The 12703-nt window shown below is 32.1% G+C and overlaps 1 protein-coding gene across 1 annotated transcript; it reads right to left on the bottom strand.

The window, feature by feature from the left end:
• Positions 1 to 322: 322 nt before the first annotated feature.
• Positions 323 to 11858, bottom strand: LOC143070982 (b(0,+)-type amino acid transporter 1-like). Its single transcript, XM_076245077.1, has 9 exons — positions 11804 to 11858; positions 11432 to 11531; positions 7159 to 7203; positions 6019 to 6142; positions 4176 to 4279; positions 3871 to 3967; positions 2291 to 2440; positions 1860 to 2028; positions 323 to 538 (listed from the first exon to the last, which is right to left on the bottom strand). The coding sequence occupies exons 1-9, from the start codon at positions 11856 to 11858 to the stop codon at positions 474 to 476; spliced, it is 909 nt and encodes a 302-aa protein (XP_076101192.1). The 3' UTR covers positions 323 to 473.
• Between the last annotated feature and the right edge of the window lie 845 nt (positions 11859 to 12703).

Below are 12703 nucleotides of genomic sequence, written 5' to 3'. Positions count from 1 at the left end.
TGCATCTAGTTTGAAATACGCAAGAAATGATAATGTGTTAAAACGGGTCCAGGCATTTTCAACTGTTTACTTTAGGACTTTTGGTGAAATGGATATATGTTTTAGTATGATATTTTAAAATATACAAATTTGAGTCAAATTGATGAACATTAATTTGACAGCTGACGCCCCTTTTAGAAACGACTATCACTCAATCAATCAATCAATCAATCAATCAATCAATCAATCAATCACATATATTTATCTCATTTTATAAGGTTGTACAAATACACTTATCTTTAGACTAGGTAAGATCAATAAGTTGGATGAACGATGTGCTCAAAAGTCTTTAATGTGTATTTGCATGACTAATTCACAAAAACATAAACACATTTAAGAAATATACATAAAATAATTAAAGTATGCATTGTTGTATAATGTATAATATATAATAAAAAAGTCCTTAATCTGCAAGCTGAACAAAAGTGCTGATGTTAAATTGCAATTTCTTGGGGCGGTGCAGATTGCGTCATCATCTGAACAAATGTGTTTATATAATCTACAAAAGTACGAAAAAACAGTCACGCAAAAGTCAAAACTTATTTCACATCAGAAAAATTGGAATTTATTAATTAACAGGGTTTTATAAGATTGAGCTCCCCGTCATTGTGTGATTAAGGTTTTCTAATTCAATTATTTTAATAATTTTAACTTTTTCACTTTTGTATTTTTGCTATTATCCATACAATCTTACCAAATGTTTTTTATACGTGCTTCACTACAACTGTTATACAGACAACACTTAGACACTACATTGGTATAACACTGATAACAGGAAAACATAATAAAAGGGAAAATAAGTTGAAATATTAAACAAGGTCACGTTTTTTTCATTTTGTTTAAGGCGTCCCTATAGGTAACAGTCTTGTATTACAACTCCAGTTTCCGGTGCATATCAAAACATGGAGGGAAACAAACAAAATAGTGCATTTTTTTCTGAATTTTTTTCTGTTTCCTGGTGCGGTCTAGTGAAAACAGCAAACAGAAAGTAGAAAAAAAAAATGTTCTGACTTCAGGTTTACGTAACTTTTTATTCTTCGTGGCATGACCCACTTTTTTTTTCGAATAAATCACAATTTCACATGAGTACATACATGATATGAACAGGAAACAAATTTTCTATGTAGCATTTTTTATTTTTTTATTTTCAAAGATCAGCTGTTTTGAATGTAAGCCTATGGAGCAGTCAATTACAAGACTGCAACCTATATAAGAAATCATATGGATATGTACTGATTGAAACATTAGTTTGAGAGAACATCATTTATCTATAAGTTAGTCGTTATGGGTTTTGAACTAGCTGGTAAATAAACTCATCATAGTTACCAGGATAAAAATTTGTTTTAACGCCAGACGCGCGTTTCGTCTACAAAAGACTCATCAGTGACGCTCGAATCCTAAAATGTTAAAAAGGCCAAATAAAGAACGACGTTGAAGAGTATTGATGACTAAAATTCCTAAATGTTTTGCCAAATACAGCTAAGTTAATCTATTCCCGAGGTAGAAAAGCCGTAGTAACTGTGAGTAATCATATATCTGTTCTTTGTGTCCATTGTTTTCATGTTAGTTTTATTGTGGGTACTTAGTGCCGATCTATTGAGTTAATCCATTTTCAACAGGTATAGGGGAGGAGAGTTATAGCGGTCACAGAAATGTTTAACCCCATCAGATTCTTTATGTCTGTCCAAATTCAAATTACTGTAAATCAGTGGTTTTCTGTTGCTTCATATACGTTATTCTCGCAATTTATCAAGTTACACCCTGCTGTGTACTGACTGACAAATTAATAACCAACTATTTACATACATAGCATAACCTACCCATCCCTGGCAAACCCAATTTGAAGAAAGCAAAAGGAACGTAGAGGATAGCTCCTAATACCAAAAATCCAACTGCATACCAAAATTCAATCTTTACCGGTTCTAGAAACGGTGCTACCACTAAGTATATAGAAAAAGCAAGCACCACGACCGAAACCACTATAGGAACCTGAAACAGTAAAATATAACACTTATATCATATAACTTGGAATTTAAACATGTTTGTTCTTGTTTGATGATATTGGATATATGATATACGAACTAAAAAAATATGAGTAAACGAATATACAAATAGAAAACACAAAAGTCTCGAGATAAAAGTGAATAATCAAAAGAGTAACTAAATAATATCTGTTCTTTCATAAACATAATAATAGAGTTATTTTGGTTTACATTTTGCAATTATTATTGGACATGTACTTTGAACTTACTTTCAATGGTCTGTCTACATCCTTCATCCTGTATCGGAGCACAATGTGAGCTATCATACCAAGACCATAAAAGAACCACTTTAGAAACTCAAGCATATTCAGCAGAGACCTGATATCTGAGGGCATGATCAGCGCAAAGGCTAATATACTCTACAGTAAAAATATCAAAGATGAATTTTATTTTTCATTTTCGTATTAAGAAAAAGTTTTGTTATTCTGAATACGTAATTCAAATGGTATTACGTGTACATGAAGCAGAGTTTCTTTTTTTTATGTATATTAAAACAATGAGTCTATCCATAATTACTAATTTTAAAATGAATTTTTACACCTATTTACTAACTGTTAAAACAATGTTGTAATATGGTAAGCTGATCAAAAGTTATGGTAATTCTAGCTATATAAGATCAGTGAGTACTCTTAAAAGTGATCAGCCTAAAATGTACCTTTTTTTGTTTTAAGAATCATTCAAAACCTGTATATAGTTGAAAACTATTTTGTATGAAAATTAGATGATTCAAAATTAAGGCATACCAAAATTATTCACCAAACCCTGACGTTTTTGGAGTATTTTGACCTGTTTTGCATTGTTTCCATGGTAACGGCAGACATTTTGGAAATTCCAACGCCAAATTCCATATCTACTAATGTTGCTCATCGTTACTGTGAAGTTTCAAAAAATTCACTAAAGGTGTGCCTTATATTCATTAATCCTTAATTAAGTCAGCACTAAAATACCTACCCTTTTACTTTCTTATTTTGTATCTTGGATTATATCTTTAATTTTAAAACAAAAATATCAAGTTAGTAAATAGCTGTTAAAATGACAAAGAAAATCAGTGAATACCAGTAATCACTGAAACAACTAGTAAATACATGTAATTACTAAATTGGCTAGTAATTACAGGTATTTACTGAAATGTTTAGTAATTACGTGTAATTCCTAATTTCACCTATTTACTGTAACATATATATTGATGGTCAATATAAAAAAATCTAGTAAATACAATGTAAAATACACAGAAAGAACATTGCAGTCCTCTCCTAAATACACTATCAAAATATGAATTATATGAATTGTACTATTGACCTTTGGAATTTGTTCTCGGTCAATATAATCTCTTATGTTTTACCAAACATAAAAGATGCATTACTCCACTCAGAAAAAAGTTCATGATCAATTTTACATTTATCCCTCAAACAATTAATGTTTACTAAACTGCACCTGGCAAACAGTTGTCATTTTTTTCCTTCCTTTCAATCAACGATTCAATAACTTTTCGCTAGTTATGCAGGGTTTGATAAATATCATTATGAGGACCTTGAGGCATGAAAATGAAATAAAAAGTCATATTAAATTGTTTTTCCCAATTATATCGTTATCAGTACCGTTTTTGACCAACCAGTGCATGCATAATAAGAGTTTAAAACGTTATAAAAGCTTATCTATTACTTGATAAAATGGTCCTGGAAACTTCTGAAATGCTTGATTTGTTGACCGTTCATTTTATTACGAATTGTCGTCATGCAAGGGATACATACTTCTTACAGCCTCTATGTTACAAGTGTCAAAAACTTACTATGAGCATAGTTGATGGTACCGGGATATTTGTGTTGACATTAAGGTAACTTAAGCATTCAGGAAACAATTGTACACGCGCTGTTGCAAAAAGTATTCTGAAATCAAATAATAGAAATATTTGCACCAAACTGGTGTAGTTTTTTTTTGTGTTGAAAGAATATGTTTTGTTTTAAATTCCAGTACCTTAACAAATACAAGATTTAATAAGTGAACTATAAAACTAAATTCGAAAATGGTCTTAATCTATTTGTAACAATTTGATGTATTTATCGTTCGAAATCAGAAATAAATTGGTGAACATACCTTCCGACAATCAATCCTGATCCATTCATTGAACCATACACAGAGCAGGCTACAGTGATTGGAATGATAACAACTGCTCCAGGCAAAACATACTCCGCCCACGTCTATATATAAAACACAATGATTTACATACGGAAACTTGACAACATATATTAAGGAAATCATTGCAAATATATATAAAGTCCAGCAGTAACTCCATATGTAAATTTATCTTACCTCCTATACATTTCCAGGAATATGATTGGTTAAAAGCGTCCTCGTGGAAAACCGTGTATATTTAATATTAGGTAAGTTGGGCGGCGGGGCTTATTTCATACACGGTTAATAGTGGAGTTACGTCCCTTTATATTCCATATAAGGTAATAAGGAGGCGGGGCTTATTTCATACACGGTTAGTAGTGGTGTTACGTCCCTTTAGAACAAACAAAACAGTACTGAGAAAAAATCTTAAAGGTTTCAACAGACAAAGAAAGTGATGATAAAGGGAAATAAATTCATAAAACACATTTAAATCTAACAAGTTGTCATTGTTGGCATCTGTTTGTGTAGGATCAAAGGAAGTAGTTTCTTAATCATGTTAATGCTAACTGTATTGAAGACTTGCTCATTTTGATAGGTCACTAGTCTAAATTTTACACGTTAAGATAGTCGGTAAGATAAATTCGTTACATAGTGTGCTTGTGACGTAATACGGTATATATGGGGATTCGAGCTTCGCTCTCACCCATATGGAATTTACTGACCCCATATATACCGTATTAGGTCACTAGCACACTATGTAACTAATAATATCCTAGTTGTAAGAAATTTCAGTGCACTATTTTCTTAAAAAGGTACTGTCCAATTGGGATTTTATAGTGAATTTGAATGCATAGTTTTGAAAGTTTCATACACCGGTAACCTTCAGTCACGTTCATGACACTCGCCATGATAATTGTGCTGAACGCTCCGGAAAACTTTTGTTTTAGGCTGTCACGGCATTTTTCAATTGTGTTGTACCACAGTCTCCGTAAAAAATAGTCGATACGACTTTTCCAGGAATATGATCATAATTGTGCTGAACGCTACGGAAAACTTTTGTTTTAGGCTGTCACGGCATTTTCCAATTGTGTTGTACCACAGTCTACGTAAAAAATTGTCCGAATACGACTTACTATTGAAATATTGCTTGTCATAAGCAACAATGGGTGTCACTAATGAGACAGAGATGCTTACCATTCTAAAGTATATTCGTTCTTTAATTTAATTGCCCCTTAGAACATTATCCTCGTCTTTCTTTTCCCCGCAATTAGTATCGCTCATCACACTTTACACGAAGTATGCAGACGCTTTTCGCAAACAAATTTGATAATACAGATTTCTTCAGTTAAGAAAGCCATAATTATTATTAATGATGGTTACTATTTTAAATCAGGCCGTTGGTTTGGTTGAACATATTGTCATTTATGTTTACAGAAGCCTTTGTATCTTGGTAACGTAATACTTTTTACTCATTGTTCAAAGCCTCGCCTGTAATTGTTCAGATCTTTTTTAACAAGACTTTTATAGATATATGTCTCAATGGCTATAACATTTCCTTATTTAAATATGCAGTACTAGTATAATACAAAGGTATAAACACACACCAATAGTGTCAAAAGGTCGCATTACCGGAGTATAATATCATTATAGGGCACAATTATTCGATGGATATGTATACAGAGGCATATGTTTCATAGCAAATGATAGTACCAAATACTGTGTACAGTTGAAAAATAAACAGATTTACATGTTTGTACCTTTGTTTATAGCTATTACGTTATATCTTTTGGACAAATCCTTAGTAAATTATGATAATTCATACCGCTGCTACAGCCCATGACGAAACAAATTCCTCCTTGGTTAAAACCGTGAAGTAGGACACATTTACCATGAGGTATACAACAAGTACCAGCAATACGGATGTTATGATACATAATGGCAAGTTTCTGAAATATCAAAAAATGTTTCTACGCAAAAGTGCCTGTATCTGGTGGTAAATTGGTATGCAATACTTAGAACAGTGATTAATTAATTATTAACTTAGTGTTGCCTCGGTGGCCGAATGGTCTAAGTAGTTACTACTGTATACGTAATCATTAGCCAGTCAAAACTGAGATTGTGAGTTTCAAGCCGTTGGTGTGGGTGCTCTCGACTCCAATCTTAGTTGACTAGGATTGTCAGTTTTCCTATCGAAGGTGGATGGTTTTGTCAGGTCACTCCGGCTTCCTCTACCAATAAAAACTGACCGCCACGAAATAACCCAAAAGTGGTGCTTAAAAAGAAGCGTTAAAACACAAAAAATCAAAATCAAAATCATTAACTTAGTTTGGATATTGCCTATCAGTAAAAATAAGTGTTCGGTACCTTCTTTTAAAGTGCAGTATATTTATGATACTCATTTTCAATGCTGTTTTGTTACAACAAATAAACACAAAAGTACAATTAGAAAAAAAAAAACAAATGACACAAAATAAGAGTTCTTAAAGGTACTCCAAAGCCCTATTTCAATTCATACATAATTGTTTTACTAGAAATCTGTAGTATTTAAATTTCAAGTACAATTCAAGTACTGTGAAATACAGGTACCTAAATATTATAATAATTTTAAAGTAACAAAATAGTACTGAATATTTAAAGTAGATTCCAAGTACTACAGATTTTTTGTACAGAAATAGTACCTATGCAAAAGTAGCTGTTTAGGTCGATTACTATACTGGAAAGGAGGATCAGGATGAATTTGCTTTAAATACGTTGAACTCGTATTATTGATAATCAAAATTATGTTCGTCAATGGTGTTAGTTATAATACTTCATGTTTATCATTTACTGTCTTGACATCTGTGTAATATTTTATGGAAGATTTATCTTATGATTTCAGCTGTCTTTTATTTTCCAAGGCTTCTTCTTATAGTCATTTCGATTTGATATTTGATACTTTTATTTTAAGTTGTATTCAACATACCGTCTGGGATTCTTCAGCTCCTCTGTGACAAAATTAAGTTGATTCCTAAAATACAATTAAAAATTACTTGATCACAATATTTCAGATTTTGTCAACTATTATTTTCGAATAAGAGGCAACAGTTGTTTACAGGAAGTTCTAAATAATGAAAGGTCTGTTTTGTGTTGGAATATTAACAAAAGATGCAAAACTGGATCTGTTTTGGATACCTATGTTACATAATTGTTCTAATCCCCTTACTTTACATTGATGTGTCTGTCAAATGATCAGTTTCTATTAAGCATAATTTCAGCAGAGCCTACATATAGTCTTTACATCTCCATAATGATACGATTTGTCAGATTTTGCTTATCTGATCACTATTTGCTTGATATATGATTGATACAAACAAAGAGTGATTGAAGAATGAGTTTTGAGTGTCAAATCATACGGACTCAATCACGAACTGATTGACCATTATGGATTGGGTGTGTCACCGATGGCCATGGAAATGTTCGTAATCTCAAGCACATCCTCTCTTATTGATTGTGACATCACAAAATAACACTTGTTATCGCATTTGTACAACATGAGCAACACGATGGGTGCCACATGCTGACCTGGATCCGCTGACCTTGTATAGAGCATACGAGACACGATACGAGACCACGCCTGGTTATATGTGAGGCTGCTGTTGGTCAGCTTTTGGCTTTCTATGCTATAGAACCAGGTTCTATGCACCATTTTCTACATTTGAAAATACCTGTACCAAGTCAGGAATATGACAGTTGTCCATTCGTTTGATATGATTTAATTTTGGATTAACAAACTTTACACGATATATTTGGTTTGCAATTTGATCAGAAGAAACACCCACAAAGCTAGATAATACAATTAATTTAGTATATACATTAGTATTATAATTTTCACTGTTATTAATATAAGTTAGATAAGTCATACAAATCTAATCTTGAAGTTCATCCCAATTCTTTCTTAATTTTCGGAACATGTTTTAGAAATTTACATGTGACGTCACTTTGGGCGTAGCATTAACTATGGCTAACAGGGCTGTGATTTTGTACTATATTCGTGTTATGTATATCTATTTTATAGTCATGTTATAAAATTGACTGTTTGCAAAATTATGTATTATTCTTGATAATAATGATGTTTTTGTCCCAAGCGGATAACCGTGGCTTCACAACTTTCTGAAACTTTTGGTCCTCGGCGATCTTCAACTTTGTAGTTGTTATGGCTTTCAAACTTCTTACATCTGAGCATAGTTTTGTTTAAACGTAGCGCGCGTCTGGCGTATACAATTTTTTTTAGCCTGTTACCTTTTGATGGCTATTATTCGTTTGTTTATCTGTCCTATATTTTCTCCCATTAATCTGCTTATTTATTGTAACCCTGTCGTGTTATGTTGTCATTTTTTAATGTTATAATTAACACTGCCATTAAAGCGGGAGGTTTAACATGTCACAAAACCAGGTTCAACACACCATTTTTTCATAAAAGTGCCCTGTACCAAGTCAGGAAAATGGCCATGGTTTCATTATAGTTCGTTTCAAGGTTGGCAAAAAAGCGGTCAATACTAGTATTGACCATGCCAGTGGTAAATACCGGGAAATACTGGCAAATACTGGGAAATACCGGCAAATACTGGTCGATTGAAATTTTGAATGGTCATTACTATAAAAACCACTATCTACTTGGTCAATTATAATTAGTAAAAATAATTGATTTATATAGAAAGTGTTCAAATCATTTTTAATGAAGTCATTTCTAATTCTGTTGTAAATTCAAACAGGGATCTACATTGATTAATGTGTACATAATATTATAGGAAGAGATAACAACTTTTTGTCCCTGCTTCAAATTTCCATTTCCAGCATGAAGAAGGTTTTTATCTCACAGTTAAATAGACAGGAAATAATATTTATTGTTTAAGGGAGTCTTCATATATTACTTTTATTACTTTCAACCCGTTCACTGTCAACTTTTATTGGAGGGTGTTGTTTTAGTAATTAAATTTTCACACCTAGCAATTCCAGGTGATAAGTAAAAAGACCCATGTAACTTCATTTACCTGTAGTTATATTTACCTTTATTTTAATTACCTGTAAAATCAATCATTTTGAATAAAAATATATTGATTTGAAAATGTTGAAATAAAATGTAAATTTGTATATATATCTTACACTCTTAAGTATGCAATAGCATAATTCATAATTACTAAATTTTAAATCAGTAAGAATAAGTGTTAAATGAATAAAACATATCAAATTCATTAATATTATAAACTGACCCATGCATAAAGATTAAAGTTTAAGTATATTTGACTTTTTATCAAGTTTTTACTTCAATTAATAGTAGAAACAACCATGAAAATTTCAATTGACCAGTATTTGCCAGTATTGACCACTTGGGGAGTATTGTTAGGGGCGGTTAATACCGGTGAATACCACTGGTAAATACCGTGGGTGGTATTTACCGCCCAACCTTGGTTCGTTTCTGTGTGTGTTACATTTCGGTGTTGTGTCGTAGTTCTCTTATATTTAATACGTTTCCCTCAGGTTTAGTTTGTAACCCGGATTTGTTTTTTCTCTATCGATTTATGAATTCTGAACAGGGGTATACTACTATTGCCTTTATTTATCATTTGATTTTGCCATTTGATTAGGGACTTTCCGTTTTGAATTTTCCTCGGAGTTCAGTATTCTTTTTATTTGACATTTTTTTTAGACTGTTGTTTATTTAAGTTGGTTTTTCGTTTTATGCTATGATGTTGTCAGTTTGTCTCTGACTTTTTTAAAGTTTGAATTTTCTTTTTAGTATCTCCTGTCTCTCGTCTAATACTGAGAAATGAAATAAAACTACATGTGTTATGGATTCCAATTTGAAGTGTTTCATTTATGTCAAGGTCGAGGAAAGGATGAAAAAACGAAGCAGATCTTTTTGTTTCGATATAAAAAAATTCAAGTTTACTCAGATGCAATCAGTCACTAAATGTAGATTGTTGCTTGACACGGATTAATAAATAAATCTGAAAGGGATGGGTTTTTTTTTACCTCTTGTCGTTAAGAAAGTTCCTTGAGAATTCTCCTGCGTATGAGATCGGAGAGAACAGGTGCACAATTAATATCAATTAGAATATAGCTGGAAGTTGGTTGAAATATCAATCCCCAAGAATAGACAAATATGTTGTCGATCAAAACGTTCAGCATTTTGATACTATCATGTTCATTGCATTTGTTTTTAGAATGAACCAATACTTGTATAACGACTAAAAAGTGGATCAAAGACACAAACCGTTTGCAATACTAATGGTTACAAACATTTTATGCATATGCATTTTTTAACGAAAAGTATGAAGGCTCTGCGTTGCAAAAAAATAACTCGACAAGCTATAATGAAATTGAGAAAGGAAATGGGGAATGTGTCATAGCGACAACAACCCGACCATAGAGCAGACAACAGCCGAAACCCACCAATATAAGAATTAGAAGATGTCGTTTCATTGTCAATGAAATATAATCCACCAAAGTTGAAATGGAGTGACTGTAGGTAATTATAAGCAACCGAACGGCCTTCAACAATGACTAAAACACATATGGTATAGTCGCCTTAAACGACCCCGACATACGTTATAACATGTTTTTTTATTTTACTCTTGGGTTGTAAATTGTTGATTACTGAATATTTAAAAAGTGAACTGCGCATTGTCAATTTTTCATTCATTTTGGTTGAAACTTGCTGTTTGATTAAATAAACATTACATTTTCTGGGAAACCCCGACAATCATCATTCTATAAGTTGATTGAATTCAAGTACAACATTGGCAAAAAGCTGAATGATCCGGTGGCAATAGGATAATAATGCGGATGTTGATGCAGCTACTAAGGAAGATGGCTGTTAAGTGTAAGGTGACAACTGCTATAAGTTTGAAAGGTAAAAAAACTTTGTAAAAACGATAGCGTTTGTCTTGCTTTATCAATCCTTTTTTCAAATTCTAATAAAGTAAGTTGATACTCGTTTGTTTCTCAAATTTTAGCAAATAATAAAAAAACGTTTGTCTTCTAGGAGATTTTCCAATGTATATACTTAAACATAACAAATGAAGATTATGATAGACAAATATGTTGTGCGCACTATGCATCATATGAAAAGTAATTTTTTAAATTTGTTATCAGGGTTATTTTTAAAATACTTGTATGTTTAACGAACAAACGATTTCACCTTCCTTAACAAATGCATAAGTATACATTGTACTCATTGTAAACGATTAACATACCAACCACCAAATGCCCAAAGACCACTATAAATGGCAGTTGCAATACTTGTTGGGTTATCTACACTGCCATCAAAGCCCGTTGGTAAGCTTCCAACCGTTCCTTTAAAAATTAATAAAAAATATCTAAATTGAATATGAAATTGTTGTTGGCTATACGTTAGGTGATATATTAAAAACAATGATCAAACACTTCTAAAGAAATGAAAAAGCATCTCAGAAATGAATGATAAATAGTCAATTTGTTTTTAGTTATGTAACATTAAATACAGAGCACGTTTACAAAAACTTACAATATAATTTATACAAATAGTTGTCAAAGGTACCAGGGTTATAATTTAGTACGCCAGACTTATGTTCACTCAAATCTCTTACCATCAGAAAAAATAGCTCTGTTTACATTTAGATCCAAAATGAGAAAATTGGTCATTTTTTGATAAATTCATTTTTTTCACAAGTATAATATTAAAACTTTAACGGGTTATTTCAATTGTCGAGCCTGTTTTTATTCACTCATAATTTCTTTATGCATATAGTTGCTGTCTATATGTTTCATATCCTTGACACCCCTAGTTCTTTTCTTCGGAAACAATAGTTAACTGGTGTTCAAGTTACATAAACCAATAGCGAATACACAAATCAAGGTATCAATAAAATAATAGAAAAACTCCGAAAAGATCGAATGAGAGCACAATGTAAGCTGATTTTGATATGCATGCGTAATCCGCCATGAGATACAAACCCAGACAAAATATCGAAATAGGGAATAGGATACGACTTTGCTTGTATCTAAGGATCTAAGATCGTGATAGTAATTTTAAATGTCAATTTCATCAAAATATCTTACAGTTTGTGTAACATGTCTAAAGAAATTCTGAAGTATGTATAGGTTGCACTTTGTAAATACAGCTGTTTCTGACAACACGCCTCTTTTGGGGAGAAATAGAATATTCATAGAAAATTAATTTTGTTTACATACTGGTTCCCAGTTATGCTCTCTGTGTTCCATATCGCAGAGACAGAACTGGGGAATGTTACCAGTAAATAAACACGTGCTTATTGTTTACATTGAAATCTGTGGTAACCTTTCATTCGAGGTAGGGGTAGTTAAGAAAATAAGTGTAAGTTTCAACTCTGAGAAGTTCGGGGCATATAAACGTTGAAAATATGCCGCACAGCCCTATATTTTGACCTTTGAAAAAAATTGTGGTGCAAATGAACTATCAATTCTAGGATAAGATTTTTTTCAAAACTTCATAGTAAAAGTGGTACAGT

This window comes from Mytilus galloprovincialis, chromosome 4, assembly GCF_965363235.1.
Source record: "Mytilus galloprovincialis chromosome 4, xbMytGall1.hap1.1, whole genome shotgun sequence".
Taxonomy (NCBI): domain Eukaryota; kingdom Metazoa; phylum Mollusca; class Bivalvia; order Mytilida; family Mytilidae; genus Mytilus; species Mytilus galloprovincialis.
The sequence above is the reverse complement of the archived record's forward strand: the minus strand, read 5'-3'. Positions and strand labels throughout refer to the sequence as shown.